Source organism: Amblyomma americanum, chromosome 6 (assembly GCF_052857255.1).
Source record: "Amblyomma americanum isolate KBUSLIRL-KWMA chromosome 6, ASM5285725v1, whole genome shotgun sequence".
In the NCBI taxonomy this organism is placed as follows: Eukaryota; Metazoa; Arthropoda; class Arachnida; order Ixodida; family Ixodidae; genus Amblyomma; species Amblyomma americanum.
In genome coordinates, this window is record NC_135502.1 from 84,766,891 (window position 1) to 84,790,731 (window position 23,841).

The 23,841-nt window shown below is 44.8% G+C and overlaps 1 protein-coding gene across 1 annotated transcript in view; it reads left to right on the forward strand.

Annotated features, from left to right (window-relative positions):
- Positions 1 to 4,386: 4,386 nt before the first annotated feature.
- LOC144094816 (protein turtle-like) overlaps positions 4,387 to 23,841 on the forward strand; it is a 118,655-nt gene continuing 99,200 nt past the window's right edge. The window contains exon 1 of the mRNA XM_077628705.1: positions 4,387 to 5,102. Coding sequence (XP_077484831.1) covers positions 4,955 to 5,102 — 148 coding nt within the window. The 5' untranslated portion in view covers positions 4,387 to 4,954. The remainder of the gene's footprint in view (positions 5,103 to 23,841) is intronic.

Here is a 23,841-nt window from a genome sequence, read left to right on the forward strand (position 1 = left end):
ATCCGCGAGCCCTGTCAGCACAAATATGAGTTCTCTGAGGGCAGTGGTCTCAGTGATGCACAGTAATGTCTGTCCATATCGCAGGCCTGAAGAGAAGATAAAATGTAATGTTAAATGTTCACTTTCGACCCGCCGCGGTGGCTCAGTGGTTAGGGCGCTCGGCTACTGATCCGGGGTTTCCGGGTGCGATCCCGTCCACGGCGGCTGCGTTTTTATGAAGGCAAAAACGCTATGGCGCCCGTGTGCTGTGCGATGTCAGTGCACGTTAAAGATCCCCAGGTGGTCAAAATTATTCCGGAGCCCTCCACTACGGCACCTCTCCCTTCCTTTCTTCTTTAACTCCCTCCCTTATCCCTTCCCTTACGACGCGGTTCAGGTGTCCAACTATATATGAGACAGATACTGCGCCATTTCCTTTCCCCAAAAAACCAATTATTATTATTATTGTTCACTTTACTATTACTAGTGGCGATAGAAATAGAATGTTTCTGGTATAGATGGATAATGATGGAGTCTAAATTGCCTTATTTTAAGCCAATTGCTGTTTGGGCTTGAGCTTAGCAATTTGTTCATATCTTTAACAGCCTTATAATACGCAGACGGGACACAAGCTGACTAGACTGCACAAAGATGCTGAACTGGGCAAGTTGGAGAGGATGCATGTTTGTAAAAAAACCAGGGCGAAAGAACAACGGGGCAGGCTTTTTCATGTTTCAAATGTTTTCTCGTGCGTTCTTTGCTATTTAATCTGTACACTTCCTGTTAAGAAATTCAGTTGTGAGACAGCGCTGGTCCGTGTTTCCTTGCTTCCGTCCCGTTCTTTTATCGTGGTGGTTTTTTACAAACTTGAACAGCCTTGTTAGGGGATTGGTCTCGTCCACACCTTACTGCGATTTCTGAACAATGAACGTGCACTATCATTCTTACGCATGAGATCTATTGCAAAATTCAAGGAAGCTTGGCGTGCTACACCTACTCACTTCAAGTGAAGAGACATGCGGAAAATCTTATGTAAAAAGCTTTTTTTATGATTGTTCCGATACTGCAACTTGGCCAAACAGCCTGTAGAGAAAAATTGACAGTTCATTGCTGAGCTCTCGGAGAGAAATTTTGCAATTACACCCTCCAACAGAGCAGAAGTTGTGCGCACTGGCTCGTGCAAGCGATGTGGTCGAAAACTTGGAGCTATGTTGGAAGAACACATGGGCTATGCGCATTTAGAAGGGAAGGATGTGTTGAGCTAAGTGTTACGATTATGTGTGACAGAGGCTATCATCCGTCAAACTCATGGTTAAATATTTATGCTTTCCTAAAAAGAGTTTCGACATTATCTTGTAATGTCACAGCTTCTTTAGTAGCTTTTCTTCTCTTATGAACTTGAAAGTGCACATAAGTTCCCCAGCGTATTTTCTTTTAGGTGAAAGTTAGAGAGGTAAAGAATGTGTTCAACATTAAACTATGAGAAATATAAACTTACGAGAAGAGATGAATAAGATCTTCTCGAGTTTTGAGCGTGAAATAGAAACGTGGTTTACGATGACCACTTCTCTGAACCGTTCACATGTAGGCTTGGCATGCTTCTTGAGAATAAGGCCATGCGCGATGTGTATATGCCGAATGGAAGATGCCGTAATATTACTTCTATTAATCGTTCTTGGCATATGCATCACTTAATTTCTCTAAACTGGCTTTAACAGGCATAGTTAACTTTTTACTTCATTATCTCATTGAGAGTACCATTTATTTAAAACGAAAGGACTTCATTCCGGACTCGAAGCATTATTAACTCGAATTAGCATCTGATCAGCCGTGTACAGAGGCACAAGCTTCCGAGTAGCTCTGAAATAAATGTATGTCGGCTGCAATGTTTGAACTCTGATATATTTGAAGAGACGTGTAAAAACAAGGACTCCCGCGGAGACAGAGCGTTTGGCTTCACCGTTTCACAAGACCCACGGAACATTTATTGCCGTTTCTCAGGTGTATGTCACTATAAATATTTTCTGCAGCTTGCAGCGGCAAAGCGTAAAATATTAAGCGCACGGCTCCAGATTTTGGTTAGCCTTCTACGTGGGAATACGTCGATGCAGGGTAGACAGTAGGAAGAGATTGGCCGAACACTTTTTTTCTTAAGCATTTAGCACGAGTAGGACATACCGATTCGACGCAGTGCAGAGTACCAGCGAAATCAAACAGTCGTGGTTTTTGACCTTTTCTTGCTTATAAAAGCTACGCTTTCGGTGCGAGCTGGCTGTCTGGAATTCGGAAGTTAATCTATCGACACAGACGAAGTTGACCTTGTCCTAAATGGCTCTTTAATCACAGCTTGTTCCGCTCGGCTTGCCTACTCAAAAAGAGACAACGACTTTTGAATTTTGAAACAACATGAAGTCGTTAAGTTTAGGATTATGCTTAGAGTTATAGCCTGCGGAAGGCAGAATGAAGGAAAAGGGGCGGGGGGTGGAGAAGTTTAGAGGGAGTAGACAGAAGAGGTGAGGGGGCGTGAGGCAGCCACGGTGACTCAGAAAAACCACCGAACGAGACCACCAACTATGCACCGTCAGTTCACGCGGTGCTGGGGGTCGCGCACCGCTGACGCAGTGTTTGCAGCGCGAGCATGATTGTCGTTTCCCTGCAAATGCACAGAAGGAAGAGGCAGGAATGACGGCGTTTCCCAGCGTGCGGCTGACAGCTTGATGTACACCGTACACTAAGTAGAAAAAAACAAGAGCTGTAGGTGCTTAACGGCTAGCACACCTAACGTCCCGCCCACATGTTTTCTGCCTCGGGCACTCCAGCAGCGAGTCAAGCCTTTTAGTCACATGAAGCGAAATTTAATGACTTTTCCAGTAGAGAACGCCGGTATTAACGGCGGAGATGGAGCGCCAAACGGACGCGCGCCTTGCTTTCGTTAAAATGCTTTCTTTCGCTCCAATGTTATATTGTTTCAAATAATTATGCTCTATCACAAAATAACCACTGCGCATGACTTTGCGCTCGGCGGAGTTAATTTGCAGCGGCTAAAATGCAGCTTTTAGTATGTCATTTCATGTTTACACTGTAACCATACAACAGAATAGATTTGTCTATTCATCGCACACCAGCCGTGCAGTTACTCAAACAATAGCTGTCACAACACATTCGTTGCGGCAGCGTAGAAGCTATTGGGAGCAAACATAGGGTGCTCCATGAACACAAGATTTGTATGTTTATTGTTTCTTGCTCTAAAGTGAGTGGCTTCCAAAAACTTAGTGGACTGGCAGTTTCAATAAACAGTCATTGCCGGGTTTCTTGACGGAGCAAACATACTGTATATTCTTTTACTACTGACAATATGAATGCATTTTTACTCCTTTAAACACCTGACCCGCTGGTAAACGCTGTTTTGTCTGCCTTAGCGTTGAAGTAGTTGTGTTGAGCTGTGTGACATTACATTTCGTGCTAAGCTTAACAAATTGACTTGGAACGGCTACTTTTAATTGGTTTTACATTTAAAGCTAACGGTAGCCACAAATTACTTTTTTGCATTCCTTGTATGGTTTAATTTGTAATAGCTTCACATGCGCACTCGCACACGTGTACAGACCACTTATTCGGAAGAACATTTGCGTAACTTTTGCTTGAAAGAGATACGTTAATTGATCGCATGCTCAAAGCCCTAAGCAGTCGAAATTATTCCGGAGCCCACCACTACGGCACATCTTTCTTTCTTTCTGTCTTTCTTTCTTTCTTTCTTCCTTTCTTTCTTTCTTTCTTTCTTTCTTTCTTTCTTTCTTTCTTTCTTTCTTTCACTCCCTCCTTTATCTCTTCCCTTACGGCGCGGTTCAGGTGTCGCCGATATGAGAGACAGATACTGCGCCATTTCCTTTCCCCTAAAACCATTAAAAAATGCCCTCCATTACGGCGCTGCTTTCTCCCTTTCTACTGTGACTCAGTTATATCCCAGAATTCATTGCGCGGTTGAGGTATCTCTTCAGAGTGGGACAGTTCCTACGCCTTTCCTTTCGTCATATCAATTTATTTCGTTGTTGTTCGCTCACTTTCTAGCTCACAAATACACACACGAACGCACGCAGACACAAACCTTGTACACAAGAACACCGAAATGGCTTGAACGCGACTGCGGCACACTTTATTCTCAGGGTCTGTCAGCTGCATACTCTCAAGAAAAAGCTTCCTGTCAGCAGAGGGAAACTCTTCAGCACGTGGAAGCAGCAGCCATAGAAAAGAAGCCGCGCTCTTCCCCGTTCGCTTCGCCTTGCGGGGAACGCGCGCTCACATTTCCTGGTGGCGCCAAAATGCTTGTCCAGAGGTCGCCTTGCGGGGGCGCCCGGTGAAAAGCGCGCGCTCCCGTCCGATATTCGGCAGCGCTCTGCATCGATCCCCGCCAGAGCAGCGAGAGCAGGCTCGGGGGATAGAAGCACCTCATCGGCCGCTCCTGGCACGCTTTCTCCGCCAACCACCGATGTTTTTCTCGCCACCAAATGCGTGGCGGACGGTTTGGTTCGCGCGCTTTTGAGAGTCGCCTTTCGGAAAGAGGTGCGCGCTCTCGTCATCCGACCTTCACCTTCATCTACGGCCAGCCCATCACCCACGCCCTTTTCGAAGCCGGTGGTCGCGCACGCCGCCCCTTGAGTCCAAACCATCCTCTCTTTTTTGGATCGCCGTTCTTATTTCCCCTCCCTTTCTACGCGTTCTAATACCAGGACACTGAAGAATAATATGGCCCTAGGGTGTCGAAGGGTCCCTACGGAGTCCGTTACTCTTGATGGTCGTCATTCTCAAGCGTTGAATGTGCGCTGAGAGTGTGTACAACGTCGATGTTGTTTCTCACGCGTGTTCGTGCCGTACCAAGACAGGTGACTGACTCGCTCGCAGCTCAGTGGCCCACTTTCGGGCGCTCGCTCGTGCTAAGAGTCAACTTGTTCCCGGTCACGGCGGCGGCGGCGGCTTCATGAGGCGACCCACCGCCGGCGCGGAGCCGGGTCGGAGGCGGACGCTGCGGAGAATGTTCGTCAGCTGCGCGGTGCGTGTCTGGATGTGTGCGGTGGTGGTGCAGTGTCGGATACAGCAGCGGCCAGCCAACAAGGAGCAGCCGTACGGTGCGTTTTGGGAGACGCGCCAATGCGCCTCACCATTTCTTGCTCTTTACTTTCTCGCCTTGCATGATGTGTTTCCGTTCCAGCTCTTGTTCTCGTACGGAAGGCGCATGATAAAACGAAGGCGGAGAAAGTTGCAAGACAGTAGGAAGTGTAGCAAATAACGTGTGCAGGGCAAACATAAGGTTGCTAACGGAAACCGAACTACATGAAACGAGATAAAATAAGAAAGTGAAGATTATCTGGCGCAGTTTTAAATACAAAAAAAAAACACGAAAAACCGACTAAAGAAAATAAGAAAAAGAACAAGTGTAGAGCACATAAAAGCAACGACAAACTTTTATTTTTGCGTTTAGTTAATGATTTCTTGTGTCCATGATAAAAACTAGAGATCACATCACGGCAACAACAAATTTAAATTTCATGTTCTCGCTTTGCATCTACACATGCAGGTAGGTTATGCTTCTGTATTAAGAAGGAATGCCTGTGGCTGGATTATGTGTGCCTGCCGCCAATTGGCCTCCCATTGTGATTCTGGATGAATATTTCAAGTTTATCGTTCGTCTCTTCCTTTTTTCTGCACCGGAAAATTTTTATTTCTTGACAAAGCAGCCTTGTTGTACAGCGCGTTGAACAAACCAAGCAACCTTACCTTTACTGTCCTGAAACATACAACCTCGACTGATTCAATTCCGGTCGTCGTCTCTGATTGGATGCCTAAATTTTGGCGGAGAGTCTACTCTTCCTCTTTGACAGGGCAAGACGCTGAGGATAGTATTAAGGACTGCAGTGTTTGCAGGTACTGCTCGAGATTCAATATCCCTATGGGGAAATAAGTGAGATAAAATAAAACATCCGCTCATGCGCTACGCCGTCCTCTGCGAAGTTTTATCGAACCCTGCGACGCGTGATCTGCCAAGCGGGATTCGAGTCCTCGGCTGATGCATCGTGTCTAAAGGACCAGCTTGATCAGTGACTAATTCTTTCTGACTGGTCTTGAGAGCGCCCTGAACTAGTGCTTGTGACAAGTAGATAATTATGATACATGAAAGATCTTCTGTTTCTATTTTATGCTATATTCCTTATGGCATTAAGATCCTGGTCAAAAAATACAAGCCATCACTTCATAGAGGAAAGTAAACTAAGTGTAAGGTAAATATCAGCGCACAGAATCCTCTATGCCAGTATTACTCCAAGCGTTTTCATCGCAGTCTGCAACGCTCCGACAGTTTCGGGTGACCCACAAACCACCATTAGCTCACGCTGGAGTTAAATCGCATATGGCGCCACTATTTAATGAGGAGGTCTAGGTTTCCACTTCCGGCTTGACCATCTGCGCACGGGGTTTTTTCGCACATACTGGCTGGTTACTTCCGGTGAACCTTTCTATCTTTGAATTTTCAGAGCTCCGTGATGACTCTACTTGAAATTAGTTGAAGCCAGCTTGACCCCATGTTAATGCATTTCTTGTTCACAAACTCAAAAGGTGCTGCTGCAGGAAGTCTGGAAGACCACCTACACCGCTCTCTAACGATGGCCGTCATCCAAAGGAGGGTACTATGAAGTGCTGGCGCAAAATTTCTTGAAGGTTTGCTGCACAGTATCTTAAGAGGTCAATAGAAGTACTGGCGATGTAGTCGCTTAGGAACCTTAGTTGGCCAGTCAGCAAGGTCGACAGGTGCGTTGCATCCCGCACAGAAAACATACGCATGGCCAGAAAAAACAGAACTAATTCAATATCAAGCTATCGCTGGAAGATGCGAAAAATTTGACTTCCAAATTGGCTTAGATAGATTCCGTTCTGATTGCATCACGCAAACATCTGTGTTAGTTAACTGGATCCTGTTCGTAGCATTTCAACGGAATAACTTGGAAAGGGTTGGAATGAGTTACACACCGAGAGCAAGAGTGAGTCAACATTAGTGGATCATTGCTCGGTTAAAACAACACCTAGAGTTTCTTACCCACATTTGAAAAGCAGTTCGAACTGAAGCACACCATAACGCACGGAGAAATTGAATCAATGCATCCATTTTTACCGCATACATATTGGCATTAATGAAAGATGCGCGATGACGATATAAACTTTAAGGGGACTAGGAAGGTCAACAAAGTAGGCTTTTGATTAATTATCTTGATTCTAGCGCACTGCTCATGTCAACGTCACAGTTTCTTGTTCCCGTATGGGTAGCCAAGTAAGGAAGCAATCTTTATTATCCATTTTTTGTTGCGTTTGTCCGAGAGCAAATACTTCCTTCCTGGCAGCCTGGAGCGAAGCGATGTAGCGACAGAATAAAAGTGAAAACAGCAGCGCAAGTCCTTGACCTCCTTTTTATTTTCTCCTCTGCATTACTAACATCATGGCACCGGCAAGTGTTGCACACGACATCACGGACGTTGAAGATGTCTGCTTTCACCTGGATGCCTTAGAAGGTTTCAAATGCGAAGAAAAAGACATAAGGAAACGATATTTTAAGAAAATAACCTCATAGCGAATGCAGGTCAACACGGCAGCAGAAATGATTAACAGATTAATTAGAAGGTTAACAGCAGCGAACCTTGATGCGCCGCTTGTCCAAACTGCTTGCCCCTGAGCTTCGTAGTTACCACTTCTAGTAGAGAAACATCGTGACATACATTCCACTTGACTATTTTGATGGCTCATATAAAGAACGTGTTCTTTAATATCGTAAGCCCAACTTTTTTCTTCAAAATAATGACTCCCCATCAGAATAGAATAGTGTTTGAATGTCACTGCTTCTGAGGTTTCTATATAACCATGCACGCAAACTGCAATAATTGAAAAGGTAATTAATTTTAGTTCACAACACCGCTACCACGGCTATTTTTCTCACTTTTTGCCTCCGTCTGGACGCATAACAGATTTACAATGATTACTTATGCGCACTGCTTGAAAAAAGATGTAGCGCAAAAGAGACGAGCACAGGAGGGAGACACTGCTTATCGTGTTTTATTTGAAACCCTTAACGCTTATTTTATAACACTCTATATAGTTAAAACATCACTATATGTGCCTGCCAGAGCTGCGACTGGTGCGTACCGGACGGTAACACGGCCCATGGAAATAGATGTGAACACAACTTTCCTTAACTGTGTTCTTTTTTCACAATGCACATATTAAAGCAGCCATTCGTGACCTGCTTTCAAGTACTTTTCAGAACAGCAAGAAAAATTATGTAGCATGATTTCAAAGCCGATAACTTTTCGAATCGTCCCGGTAAATGTGCGTTTTGATGCCGGATATACCCCTCGCAATATTTAGGAGCTCAATCACCATGGTAGTTCTCCGAATTGCACATTTCTCGTGCAGTCTTCCAGGCTGCCGTGCGATATGCTTCCTGACAAATGAAGTCACTCAAACTTGGCAGCCTAAAAAGCTCTACATCGAAAGCAGTTCTCAAAAGCACAATAAGTATGCAAAAGCCAGCCACTCACCTTCGCATACTGCGGCGCACACTCCTCGAGTGCCTCCTACGTCTGCGAGCGCCCCCTGTGGTAGTGAACACAGCTTTCGTGTAGGTATTGTTTGTTGGGGTTTAACGTCCCAAAGAGACTCTGGCTATGAAAGGCACCGCAGTAAAGGCCTCCGGAAATTTCGACCACCTGGGGTTCCTTAACGTGCACTGACGTCGCACAGTTCACGGGCCTCTTGGATTTTGCCTCCATTGAAATTCAACAGCCGCGGCCGGGATCGAACCCAAGTCTTTCGGGTCAGCAGCCGAGCGCCATAATTACTGAGCCACCGCGGCGGCTCGCATTCGTTCATAGGGGCACTGGGCTAAGGCTGCACTTTTGCTTCCTCATGCAAGAAAACATGAAACATTTAATACCCCTCTTCGTTTTGCTCTTAGTTGCAGGATTAAGAAAGAAGAGGAGAGGGCGGGGCAGAATATGTGGATTTTAAGTTCGCTCCAATGCGGAAAAGTTCGTGGGAAAAAAAGTGCGGAAGAAAGCGCCCAAGCTCCACTGGTTCGTCCCTTGATATTCCTTAAAAACATCCATGAAGGAGCCCTCGAACTAGAAAGAATGGGAAGGGGAGTGGCGCAGGATAACTTCCCTTACAGCAGCAGTTCAGCAGCTGCCGATGCAGGAAAGGGCACACACGACCAGCACGGGCAGAATAATGAGTGCCGAGCAGTTCCTCCTCGCCCTCATTTTTTTTGCTCTCCCTCGATCCCCTCTCAACATCCCCCGCATACTATGCACTTACAACACTCGTTTTGCCTCTGGAGCTTGTCCCAGGCACTCACGTCTTCCAACAGCCGGTGGACTCCGCGCCTAACAATCGATATTTACGTAGGAAGATGTCTATGGTGTGCTCAGCAGCATTGCAGCATGCGTGCATGCGTGTTCTGGCATGCGTGCATTCGCTCCCGTCGAGAAGCCAAAATCCTCTGGGCGTTATGAAGCAATGAGTCACTGCGATTAGCCGGCTAGCGCCCTCCACCCTGTCGGATGGCCTGTTCGCTGGCTGCGCTAGCATTTGCTCTAGTGGACGGCAGCAGCTGCTGCTCACACTGCAGCTTTGGCTGCGAATCGAAGAAAACGCTTGCGATTGAGTGCCGAAGACGTAGAATGTTGACGCGGTCCTATTTTGCATGCCCGTAGCACACGTGGAAAGCAGGGCGCTAAGACTGGACACGTTGGGAAATCAAGTACCTAAAGCGAGTGTTAAAGTGAGGCTTCCGCTTAGTGATGGTAGATTCCTTTATGCACGAGAAGTTATGTCGGGTGACGAGGCAGGGACACAAGTAAGTACCATTAGGTTCACTGATAATTTTTTGACTTAAACTACGATAAAACTGATTTCCTCGACAACAGTTGCGATCGTGTCTTCGAATCTAGTGTGAATTATTTGAGAAGTACTTTGTTCAGCCGCATTTATATTTGTCTGTAAAACAAGAATCGGTTTTTAAGGAGAACAACTTTATATAGGTATAGAGAAGGTAATTTTTTGTTTACATAACATTTTCAGATAATGAAGCCATAACTTGTATATTTTAAAGAGCTAAAGAGAGAGGGGAATTTTAATGAAAGAAAGGCGGAGAGGTCGGCCGGTGGTAACAGGGCCCTGGCCTGCTACTCCACTTAAAGAGCTAAAGTTTATTGCCGTCTCTTACAATGTGCGCTGGCTTCGGCACGTATCATAGAAACGACGCCCATTGCGAGATCACTTCTTCAAACACCGTCTATATACGGCTTTCTGCATGGCGCACATACAAAAGACCAAACGTAACAAAACATAAGAGGCAATGGGCGCCCAGGGAACACGCCCGCCCAGGCACACTGACAAGTTATGCTCAATGCCGGGAGAAATTAGAAGGGTGATTCATACCTTTTACGATATTGGACATCATCTCTCATAAAGGCCACCGCCCCTCCCTCCTAGTCATTCTTTCCTTCAGTGTAATTGCACTCAGTGTCCACGGTTATCACTTGGGCAAGAGTGGACATGTCGGCTCTAAGCGAACGCCGAGATGTTCTTTTGGTGTGATGACTCTCTCTTTCACCTCTCTCGCCCAACCTCCCTAAAACCACCCACGAAGCGAAGAGGGAGGAAACCATTATAATAACCCGCCATTTTTGGCATGACGTAGCACAGCAGAGAAGGAACGGCGGTTGCCGCTAAAACACATTATGGCACTTTAATGACGGTTTCGTAGAGAGCGAACGGCCCACTCTCCTGTAGGAAGAAATGTAGTAGTATATCACGGATGATCTCTGCGCCGCTAGGGAGGAGCGGTCGTGGAATTAAGCTGAATGATAGATTGTCATTGCTCGAGAACTTCTCATGGGATGACACTTCTTGATGCGATAGTGCACTGCGATGCAGCCGTTAGTAGTTAGTCTCTTCACGCATTGCGTTTTTTTTTTTCGATTCCGATTCTTGTTTTACGAAACCGCTTCATCCGCGAAACCAAAGACCCTGTTTTAATGGAACAATTGGATTCAAATCCTGAGATGTTATTAAACCGTGACGGCTATCTTGCTTCTCCGCGGACTCGGAGAACTGCTCTTGATCACCGTTCGCAATATGCAATAAGACGCGAATATTCGATTATTTCTTTACTCAAACACACGAGTCACTAAAATGATATTTTGTTAAGATCATTTTTCTGAAGAAGCCAATTTACACCACAAAGAACACTGAACGACTGCGGGTTCAGAAGATTACAAGAATATCAAGCATATTCTGAGTGATTCATTTTTTCAGGACATTACAAAGACAGTTCATGCCAAGTACAAAAGAGAAAATACTTCTCTTATACAGGATAGCCGGCCGTCAGGATAAATTTTTTCTTTGCATTTAAATTTAAACAGAAGAGTTTACTCGACCATTTTTATTGCCTTTAAGCAAAGATTACATTTAGGATCAGAGCACTGCGCCATTCTTCTTGCGAAGTCGGAGCACGAAATCAAACGTTAATCCTTTTCAGCGCTGCCGCGCATCAAAAGACTTAGGCATACGTATTATAGACTGGATAACTGGACGCGCAATATAGGCACCACTGGTGTTCGATTTAGCTTCCGGAAGTTCAGTACTTAATCACGCAGCGTCTATTAAGAGCTCTGTAGCCTTGGCCGACTACATCAATTGCTCTATTGAAGGCTTTGCACAGGACTGAGCGGTCGTATTTGACAAGAGTTTATGTCGGTGAAGTTAATCTCTTTTCAGAAGCGTGCTAATCCACGTTCTAAAAGTGGCCTTCCCAGATTGTTTAAGCAGGAGAAAAGCTAAATGTTACATAAATGTGCTTTATGTGACAACAAAGCGCTGGTGTTTATCCGGGCCAAATAATAGATTATTCACCTTTTCCGCTACATTCATTGCATTTTTTTCATTTTTTTATCATTACGACTTAAGACACCCAACACAAGATGTGACGCACGAACAATACGTCAAAGCAACAGGCACATTGACTTATGACATGACTTTATGTGCACAGGCTTATGAATGAGCTCAGTCCCAAACGAGGCTGTTGCTTCTTAATCGGCTAAAAGCATGTCAGTCACCGAAGAGTTATCGAATGTCGTTTCTCTTCTTGCACAATAAACCTCGGTTTAAGTTTTTTTTAATTGTGGGTCAGTATTATCAGCATTATTTGTGCCTCCAGCGCTACCCTATCATTTACTTTTGTGTATAGTCTAGGATTTCACATAAATACTATATCGCTTACCTGTACTCTCTTTTCCCTTTTTGGGAGGGGGATTAACGTCACAAATTTATGAACGGGCTGTGAGGGACATGGTTGTGAAGAAAGACCTCGCGATTCTTTTTGACTACCTGAACTTCTTTATTTTGAATTGACGTTGCGTAGCAGATGGGCGTAGTGTGTATATCGGTGGTGCAATGGAATAGCACCCATTTTTTTGGCACATCTTCAGTTTTCCTGCATATTCTGTGCCACAATGTCACAAACAATAGTATCAAGGAACCCTGTTTCGCCCCAAACTAGGCCTGACCCCAACACCTTCTCGAATGGTTATATTCGAGGACAAACCTTAGCCGCTCGCCTAAAAGATGCTTTTGTACAAGGGGAAAAACATATCTAGAACGGCTGAACTGTGTGCTCCGCAGCTTTTAAAGCAACCGCGACCAGGAAGGCAAAAAAGGCGCAGGAATCCTGTGAGTTTCAGTGCACATGCTTACATCCACGCTTTTTTTAACAATTTGTCATCACTAGATATCGCGTGTACATGCCGAAACACGCCAAGAAGGTGTTCTAGACAACCATTCCGCCCTCTGTTCGTAGCATACAGCACAGAGGACAATCCAATAGACCTTCCATATCAAGGTGCACATCACATTCGTTCCAGAAGCTTTGGCACGACTTCTACGCCCTGCATAAGATCGAGTAACCGCAGTGTTTTTTTTTTTTTCTGGCCTGTTGCCTCGTGCTCTCAGCGTCGGTTTGTCGTAAGAAAAAGCCAGCACTGCTTTTATCAGGCCTTGGTTTATTTGCTTAACATTTATATTTCTCTCGCCAGCATATAAAAAGTGAGTCGAAAAGACGCACAGGTTGCACGTAAGCACGATAACTGTGTTGGCTACACGCCCAAACAACCAAACAAACCAGCGGGGGTCACACAAAGGCGTCGGCAACCCCACCCCTTCGCACTCAAGCATATGCACACACACGCACATATATATGCGGGCGTTAGCATTAGTCGGGTTACTTACATTCAACTGCACGATGGCGAGCGCGTGTTTTCTCGGCTCTGTTCCTCTGTCATTCACTCGGTGGGGGCCTGAAACTAGCCACGCGCCGACATGTTCACTGTTCCCCAATGAAAACCGCACAGTACGCGGTGGCGGCGTATTGATTTTGTTGCGCGGTTGTTGCCGGAAGAAGTTACACACATTTAGATTTCGGCGACGGAGGCAAGCAAAGCAGCTCCACTGCGTAGCCTACTCCGGTCTGCGCGGACTGTCCTCTTTTGACTCGCTGCAATTAGGACGACGAAGCCTTTGCAGGGCGCCGTTGTGGTTCCGTCCTACGAGCTTGTCGCAAAATATTTTACGAATGCAGGAACCTCCTGCAGCGCTGCTGTGCGCGTGGTCTGGGTGTTCGATCCATGCGGTTTCCCTCTGCGATGTTTGCACTGAGAAAATGCGACGTTCAGCGAGCGGATAATTCGTGTCAGGGTAGAAATGGCCCGCTGGTGGACGGCGCGAGTAAAAAATGCCTTCACTTCGCCAGACAAGAGGTCTGCTGCTGACATGCAAAGCATAAATGATTATGCACATAGTGAAAACTAAACACAAATGCAGCAGAAAGATATATGACTCGCTCCGAGCGGCAGGTAATTTTCGTGTCATGGGAAATATTGCTGCGGACATTTTGTCTATCAAAGATGCATGAATAGAGATTTGATTCCTGAATGAATTTGAAATGCACGCCGCCAAATAGTGCGGCTGATATGGCTGTTACTTTTACTAAAAGAGTCCTATAAGCAGGACACTCAATATTCATTTGTTCATGCGCTGAGTGCTTGAAAATGAAGAAGTTTTTTCCTTTATTTTTTCTTTCATTCAAAGAAAAAGGCAGCCTAGACAAGAGGCTGAAAAACCTGACGAGGCCTCGACCCCCTAACAGTTTGATGCAGAAGACGAGTGAAATGATACTATCAAAACATACATCACAGCACAATTAGTACTTACATGTGTAGAAATGTTGTACGCGCGCAAAAGCTGCCACAACACAGACTGTATAGCGAGAGTCACATGAACAATATAATCTTAAGTATACAAACAAGCAAGATCAAGTGCATGCATGCAATAATAACCTGCCGATGTGGTTTATCGGTGCCCAACTGTCACTCACGAACAAAGTCATCCCAAGGATAAAGATCCGAAGAAAGTTTTTGAGTGAACAAACTTCAATATTTTTGGCAATTAGGTACTGTTTAATGTTTCGTGAAAATGTAGCATTGCTGACAGAAAACTCAACGTCTCGATCGAACCTACTAAGAACAGAGGAGTCTTGGTAAGTTAGTGTTTGTTTGAAATAGTTTTTTCGGACTTATGAATAAACTTTCGGTGGATTCTAAGGTAATATCATGCCGAGTTGTTAGCAGGAATTTCTGTACGTAATTTCGGCTAATGGATGTACTCTGACAAACGAAAGTAATAATTTTGATTTTCATTGAGCATACTCTTCTTTTGAAAAAGCGTAGCAGTATGCAGATATTGCAGGTTTCCGTAGTATCCTTATTGCTCTTAGCGCCGTTTTTTGTACGACACTGAGCCGATTGAGGTTTTTATGTGTTGTTTTGCCCCAAATACGAATGCATTATGCAAGTCGAGAATAAAACAGGGCATAGTATAGTAGAAGCTTGTCAGAGACAGATACTAAACCAGCGATTTTATACAGGCATCCAGCTACTTTACTTAGATCATTAACTAGATGGCCGTTATGAGTGTTTCAAGAAAAAGTTTCGTAAACCAAACACCGAGAAAAATTTGGTCAGCCACTTGTTTTTATGGTCAGCCATTTGTATTTGCATATCTTACATTTAAAACATACCGCTCAAGAGTATTAATTGTTTACAATATAATGTCATTTGCCTTAGAAAAATTTTAAGTGTTTTATTAATCTGTAGCCAAATATGCAACTTTCTAAGATAAGAATTTACGAATTGTTCTAGAGTGTGCAGCGGACGGTCTGTGAAGAATAAATTGGTGTCCTCTGTATATATTATCAGGTCAGGTGATTCTGGTATCAGAGAGATATCATTAACGTATATAATAAACAAGAGGGGCCCTAATATAGACCCCTGAGGAACACCCTGCATAAACACCTTCATTCCTTCACGTGCATGAACATCACCTTATTCCGTTTTTTATGAGACATAGCCTGTAATAAATATATAAATAATTAGGCAAATAAAAAATACGCATATGACTTATTCGTTTCATTTATCCACAGAATGCTTGCAAATAAGAGTGCAGAAAAAATTTCAAATCTATGCACTTTCTTTCATCTTCAAGACGAATAATCAGATACATAAAGCCGACGTGTATTTTGCGCCTATTTCCTTTTTAACTGTTATTTCGAAGCCTGTAGACGCCATTTTACTTCGCTACACTAGCCTATACTCTGAGATATTGAAGCCTCGTGCCCCTTTCATTCTTGAGTGTACAGGTAATCACACGAACTATAATGACACTTTATATCGGAGAACGCTCTCCTGTTCCATTAAAGTTCTCCTCCTCCTCCTCCTATCATAGAACGAAAATTTTATCAGCAGTCGCTCCGAGACAAAGTATCATTATTCAGACTAAACTCCTCATTGTGCGAACTGGCAATAAACCCACTCGAAGCAAAGAAAGCAAGAGTGTTCTACTTTCGACGCTCAAGCGACACATGCCATACAGTACGCCTGAGGTTGTAAATCGTAGCGTTCAGCAACCATTCTGAGAAATCGATGGAACCACCACCACGCTTTGCACGCAATGCCCGAATCAGAGCACAGTTAATAAAGGAAGGTTTTACTGTCAGAACGTGTAGCGTTTATAGAGGAGAGTTTGGCAAAGAAGGACACGGCGGTGTTATTGTGCGTTCGATTCACCGGGGGAGCGCAAAGTCATTTATATGGTTGTATTCATAATCATTGCAAGCAGAAAGCGATTAAAAAAAACAGAGACTGATGATCTGGCTTAGCTGCACGCCACTCGGTAATTTCTCGACCACCGCAAGGCACTGATAAACACGAAAAAAACAACACTGGAAACAACTAGCTTACAGAAGTTGCAGACGTTCTGTTATCGCTTTCAAAATATTGACCCAGTTATGTTGTCCATTCAAAAAAGGCACTGAAAACAGAGTTTTGTGGAGCGCCAAAAATGGGTAGCGCTTTTTCCCAATTGACTGTGACGACACTACGCTCTTTCAGGTTTGAATAAAGGTCAGCATGTGGAAAGAACGAGTGGTGTCGACGCTGCTGTGCCTGCGATAAAGTTAAAATGAAATAACATACAGGCTTAAGCGCTTACGCCGATTGCCACTATAAATATTCGCAGCCCGCCTCTGATGGGTGCGTTGCTATGCATCTGAACAATTTTATCCGAACTGAAATGTTCTTGCCACCACAGACGATTCAAATGAGATATTTTTCTCCGGTGTTTAGTGCGGCCCACACCCATTTACATATCAAGTTGCCCGAGTGAAGCCCTTCTGTTATTTCCAGATTTTAACATGATGAGCGAATGCTCGAAAATTCCGAATTACGAACTGGCTATTGCAGTATTATCTCCACCCATAAAAATAAATTGCGGCGTATTTTCTTCAAAATAGAATTATGTCTTTTTAATTAAATCCTCATATTCGAATCAGCAGTGCTGATATTTTAGAAGCATGGTGGGATAAGCGCATTCATTTTCCTCGGGGAAAAATTAGTCTCAGTTGTTCAGTGAGTAGGCAAACCTTCATAACAATATTTAATCAATGTACAATCTGTCAGCCACCATATATTCTTGGTAGTGTGGCGTAATTTTCAGGCCCGGATACAGAGAGGTCAGGGAATAGTTTTGTGAACATAGATCATGAACAAAGCAAAGCTAGATATTCTCACAGTCTAAAAGCCAATTGTGCGGTCGGCGCCGGTCTGTGCGAAAAACCCACACTGTGATTTTAAATTCCTGGCTGCACATCAAAGACGCGAGGAATTCTCTTTTCTGCCCTGTGCCACATTCATAAAGCCCTGCAGAAGATCTTTAAAAAATAGTTTCTCAATACATTCGCTCATATAGCCCAGAAGACGCACATCTGAATAGCCACCTGCATTATTGCAAAAAGGCCCTTTTGTAGGTTGTAGAAAGTTTAGATCAGGATCCAATCTAATCTCAGTTTTATTCAATTTTCTTTCACGTGTTTTATTTACTTCTGACGGACTGTGCAGCGCTAGTTATTGTTGTTTCAATTAAACCCCCTCCTTGATTTTTTTTCTTCCATCGCACGAAAATATGGTGCGCAAATCAGTTCGCCAGATGCCAGAGTTCCAGGAAATTAGGAATATAGGTTTTAAACAACCATTTCTGTGCCTATTATGAGCAATAATATGCACCTTAATTGTGAAGCTTAACATACGTGACACTATAATTCCGGTGAAATCTTGTAGCAGTGCAAAATTTTATCAGTTACTAAGATGACTAAGAAAGTATTCGATCCTCATTTGAATCGCTAGAGCTTGCGACGTCCTAGTAGGGATAAAATAAGAGTAGTGTACAGAGCGGAATACACCTCCATAGATATAAAGGCGAGCGAGTTGTCACTGTAGCCAATAGCGCAATGTCGGGATGTAAATTTAAAGGAGCACAGCAAGGACTACTTAGGCTCCTCTCCAAACAGTGTTATCTCATAATGTGCTCATCACGCAGGGCTGCATCGTACAAGTTTGTAACGACCATTTTAGTTTGCAACGATTTTTCGTGAGCAATTATCAGCCACAGTAATCACTGCACTGAAAAGGCTGCGCAACTAATTTTGGACAGTTCGTCGTGTTTGTGTTACAGATAAGCGTCCATGTACTGGGGAATTGAAGTATAGAAACAGCTGTCACAAGAGGCTGCTACTTTACATAGCTCTATTGGTTTAGTACACAATGCATTTTCGTGCTTGTCGCAGAGACCTAGAATCAATGTAGGCCGTTGTGATATGCAAAGTGTTTAGCTCGAGCAAAAGCTGAAAAGAGAAAATCGCTCGATGTTGGAACAGCTTATCTACAGTCGTGTCCGCAACGCTTGTATTGGTACCTAATGGGGGCTGGCAGCAGAAGCCCACTCGTGTACACGTGCTGAACTGGCGTGTCCTCCTGCTATAACAGGCGGTCTTTCGCGCGTGAGGTTTATTCATTATGCACCATTAGCCGCCGCGGTGGCTCAGTGTTTATGGCGCTCGGCTGCTGGCCCGAAAGACGCGGGTTCGATCCCAGTCGCGGCGGTCGAATTTCGATGGAGGCGAAAGTCTAGAGGCCCGTCTACTGTGTGATGTGAATGCAAGTTAAAGAACCCCAGGTGGTCGACATTTCCGAAGCCCTTCACTACGGCGTCCCTCATAGCCTGAGTCGCTTTGGGAAGTCAAACCCCCATAAACCATAAACCAATCATTATGCACCATTCGAGCCGTCGTTCCACCGCCTCCTCACTCCCGTCTTCTCCTAAAAAAACCTCTTTCCCTCCACCAGTTCCTTCCTGGTAGGACACGTTTCATCTCTGTTAACCCACCGGTGCTGGTGGGGCTATTTCTCTATTGACGTAGAACTTTCGCTGCATGATAATTAAGTAAGGAAATGTGAACCCGCCTGTTTCGACACGCGAAATCCGCCTTCAGCTCGGCACACGGCCTAATTAATATTTCTTATCGGGTATCCAAAACCAGAAAGCAGAAACAAAGCGAAAATGCAACGGTACGCCAAACAAAAAAACTAAAAGGAGAAACGAGAGGTGCGCGGTAATGAACCTCGTTTGACATAGCGGGCAGAAACTCATTTTCTGCTGCCGAGCTGTTCGTTACGGGCAGCGGAACTGCGTCGCACTCGCCGCCTGTGACGCGCGTTCTTATTCCGTTACGTTCGTGTCGCGTGGGGCCGCGGCAGAGGCAGTCTCGATGAATGTGAGTCGCAACTGAAACTTCTAAAAATTAAAGAAAAAAGTAAGCCGAAAACGAAGTCAAAGAGGCCCTATATCAGTTACATTTTCCTATTGTCTCTGCGGGTGGCCTATGTGAGGCTAAACGCTTGTTAGTTTCACTCAAACCGACTCATTCTTTCTGTGTTTTCCGAGCGCAGAAAAGCGAGTTTTAGATTTGGCTGTCTTTATTGTTACCGCAGATTGCTCTGCTGCTAAGGCAAGCGAAAGAATAAAACAATAAAACACAAAGCGCCACTTTCAATATCGTGGTATTTGCAGACAGACACGCACATAAATATTGTTGGAATCGCATTTCTGACATCAACACTTCGAAGCTGATATCTATTTAGTTAGCTTCTAGAAAGAAAGCTTCGTGAGCATTTCTAAACAACCTTAAACATGGCAGTATCGTTTGTTGGTTATTTTTGTTTACAACAAAGTGGTTAGCTTCGTTTTTGTGGTGGCACGCTTTTTCGTGCCAATGATTTTCAATGCAGATATTCCCGATGATAAATACGGCACTCTGATGCGATTAACTGATGCTGCGTTGCAGTTCAGTGCTAAGTTGCAAATTTTCAGGAGAGACGTAGAGACAGTTTCATCAATTATTTAAGTTCATTAATCATCACAATCTACTTTCTCCTAGGAATATCAACTCGAGCTTTTTCTCCAGCCTGCATTTCTCTCGGCATCTCTTTTAAACGGAGTACTATCCTTAGGAAAATGGCCTATAGAGTCTCCATAGACTTCTTATGGGCTCTATTGCTTTCCTATACACTTGTTTTGTCTATTCGTTGTCCACTGACTGACTGTATACATACAAAAGTCTATACACAAATGTGTGGCCATCAATGCATAGATTGCCTATAAACTCTCTGCAAAATTTGCATCTTATAGAGACTAGTCTATAAGATTTCTTTAAGAGAAGTCTACTTACTTTACGGGAAAAAATGTACAAACAGAGCATGGACCATCTAAAAAAAATTTTGTGAGGGCAGCACCATGCAATGCCCGACTGTCTAGAGGGTCAGCGCATGCAGCCGATCCTGCAGGTACTCAACGTCGACCAATAATCTTTCCTTTCGTGGCCTCCTTGTTCTGTCCTCAACCTCATTTTCAGAAGTTCGGTTAACCTGCGAGTTTCGGCTGCTCATCTGAGTACTGGCATCTCTTGAATGATACATCGCCATGCCGCTCTTCAAAACGTGAGACTGCGTGCAAATAGATCGCCGTTCCGTTCTTACACTAATGCCATGCAGGCATCCTGAATTGCCAGCCGAATCGATGGCTTTCGACCTCCGCCACGCCTACCCGAAAGGAAGTAGGTCGCTATTACTATAGAAATTCGATTGCAGCGAAGATTCTGAAAATTCTTGCAACACGCACTTGTGGCGGAAGCATCGCAAAAGGTGACTTCTCACTTCTGAAAGCAATAAGCATCTATATTACATTAAAAATACATAAACATGTTTATTTGTTCATGGTAATCACTACTGAGCGAATTATTTTAGACATGTTGCAGTATAGGACTTGCTCAGTTCTGAAAAGACGCTGTCGGGGTATTCTAATAAAAAGTGCGACCAGTGGAACACTCTCGCAAAAGCAGATCGTAATTGTGAACTCTCAGCTTCTCCACAACCTTACTCCTCCACACACATTTCTCATAGGCGTAGATATCGTTTCCAGTGTTGTTGTTTTACATTACTTTTTACTAGCGGGTAGAAAATCCAGCCGATCTCAATTTTTTCTTTTGCCAAAAATTCTTGTTTCCAGAGCCAGAATACTTCCCGAAGAAAGAAACTTCAAAATAACACGCTGCGTCTAAGTGGAATCTAGAGTAAGTAACGGAAGAGAAACGGCAGTGAAAAGCTGACAGCTAATAAACGGTACATTCAGTCCAGTGACAGCTAAGAGAGCACCGGCTTGAGGTAGTCGGAGTGGACAAAATCAAGGAACTAGCTATGCACAGTGTGACGGCCAGGGCTCCAGCTTGTTTATCTGATGCTGACGAGACTGTACGCCAGCAAGACATCACTCTCTTCATCTTTGCGCTTCGAAAGAATTCTCTCCCCTCTCTCTCGCTTTGAGGCCAGCTTTATTTTCACCGTAAATAATTAACGCAACTACATGAACCCGCTAACGACCCTTTTAAGTTTATAGGAGCCACCTTGTTCACGGCGCGACCTCATATGACCCTCCGAGACCTCTATGGGCCGCCGTAGGCCACCTGCTGTCCTGCTATGCTAGGAGACAGTGATGGATGGCATATTTCGCATTTGTAGCCCGCACCAAGCGCCCGCAGTGAATGAGTGATTGAAGCAGCCCACAGGGCCCCCTCCCCTCCTTTCAACGGCTTCGCTAGTATTGGATGCTTAGGCAAAAGCGCTAGCAATAAAGCGGCCTCCACTCCTCCCTCCTCTTTGCGGACAGCTCAAAGAGAGAAGCTCTAGGTCTGTGAACAGCATATTAGTGATCGTCGAACAAGGAGGCCTGGTTGACTCTCGCGAAGCTGCCGCGTTTTTCAACATAGTCTTTAAGGAGGCCATAAAATATGCGCCCGGCGATGTCCGCAGCATGCTGTGGTCGGATTGAGAGCAGTTCTTTCTTCAGAGATTCGGCAGAAAATTGTTCATATAACACCGATAATCATTTCACGGATTCTATTAATATATCATATTTATATGTCTGCTGACGTTACCGAATAAGAAAAATGAAAAGCTTTGCAGCTTCTCAAGTTCTCGCGCGCGCTTGTATTCAGCACGCCACGCTACTACCACTTTACTCCCATAAGCAGGCCCCGCTAAGGAGTGGACCAACAGAACGACTGAATAAACAAATATTTTTTTAGAGGCACGGGTCTCATAACCTTGACCTAAAGCGAACAGCTAAAATGCTTGTTTGTTCTGTTAGTTTAAAGAAAATGATCCGTCAAGCTGAAACCTTTCGCTAGGTGCAATTACGAAACAAAGCAGGCGATACGTGTTTTAGCTGAAATATTTTTTCCGGGTGCAGAAGTATTAGCTTTACATGGTATAAGCTGTATTATCTCAATTCCCAGTTTCTGAGACAGTAGAAGACAAGGAGAAGGCCCGGCCAGAAAGGCAGAACATCATGAGCGGAAAGCAACTTTGCAAATATTTCTTCCATCTCCCTTTACTCTTGCATTTAGTGCCTGCTTGCCTGCCTTCCACTGCCTGCTCGCTCCTGACTGCCTAGCCCTACCTGTCTGCCCCAGCCTGCCTGCCCTTCTCTGCCCCTGCCTGTCCTCATCTGCCTACCTGCCTCTCTATGCCCTTGCCTTCCTTCCTGCCCCTGCCTGCCCCCGTCTGCCTGCTCTGCCTGCCTGCTTGCCTCCAACAATCCTTCCTTCTCTTCCTTCCTTCCCTTCCTCAATTCCTTCCTTCCTTTTTCCATGCTCTCTATCCTATTTCCCGACTACCTGCTCTGCTAGCTTTTTTTGTTCTCTTTACACATTTTTCCTACGTAGGTACAATAACGACGATGTGGACTCGCACTGCACTTGTTGATAGGCAGATACATTTCAGTGGTGTTGATCGCCAATGATTTCTTATATTGCCTCGGTGTGACTTACAAATAGACCGAAGCGCAAGCCAAACGCAATAAATAGGAGACCAGAAGAGAATATAACAGAAAGAAAGAGATAGAGGGCTGGATCGTTACCGTTTCGGCACCATATTCGGCATTATCCCTAAAGAGTTATCACCGATCCCTGCTATATCAGACACTATGCACTGCGTTCCTTACAAGCACGGCTCTCAACGCAAAAGAGGGGGGGGGGGGGGGGGGGTTGGTTCGCTTTGTGCCGAATAGAGCTGCATCACGGAACGCGGAGAGAGCGATCCGTATTCTTCAGCCCCCCCCCCCCCCCCCCAATCGAAGTCTCATTCCCGGAAAGCAACGTCAAAAATAAAGTGGAATGAGAAGTAGCCTGTACCTGCAAAGCATCACCAGGCTTAAACCAATCAAAGAAAAATGAACAGGGCTTCGAAAGTTTCGCTCCGAATTTACGTCCTATAGCGAGCTTCAGGAACTTTGCTGAGCTATAGGCGCACGCACGCGGTGTGTATGGGTAGGGGGGGGGGGGGGGAGGCTGCTAATACAACCATTACGGAGGAGGTTAAGGCGAGCATAAGGAGATAGCCATCGGGGCAACATCCATTTGCGCCCTCTCGGGGCTATGCCTGCAACAACCGAGGTGTCGAAGTCGGCTGTGCGCGAAGGGGCCAAATGAAAACTTATGTGATAGCGGCAAAACCGGAGGCGCTACCGATTCGCGAAATGCCTTATGGCCAATGCGAGCCGCAAAGTGAGCGGGCGAAACATCAATTGGGTCCTTGAAAGCCCGCCGTTAAGGGGTCCTCTTTGAGACCGTTATTCTTCATCCCAAGTCAATTTTGAGCTTTAAGACGACCAGCTTCACCAGTTATGGAGCCCAGAGGAGAATCTCAAGGGTCCCGTAGTGTGAGCTTACCTTTTTTTTTTGCTGTGTATATATTTAAGGAAGACGATGTTTGTCTAGTCGGTTCATAGTGGAGCTATGCAACGTAAGGTCGGCCCAAGCGGCGCGAT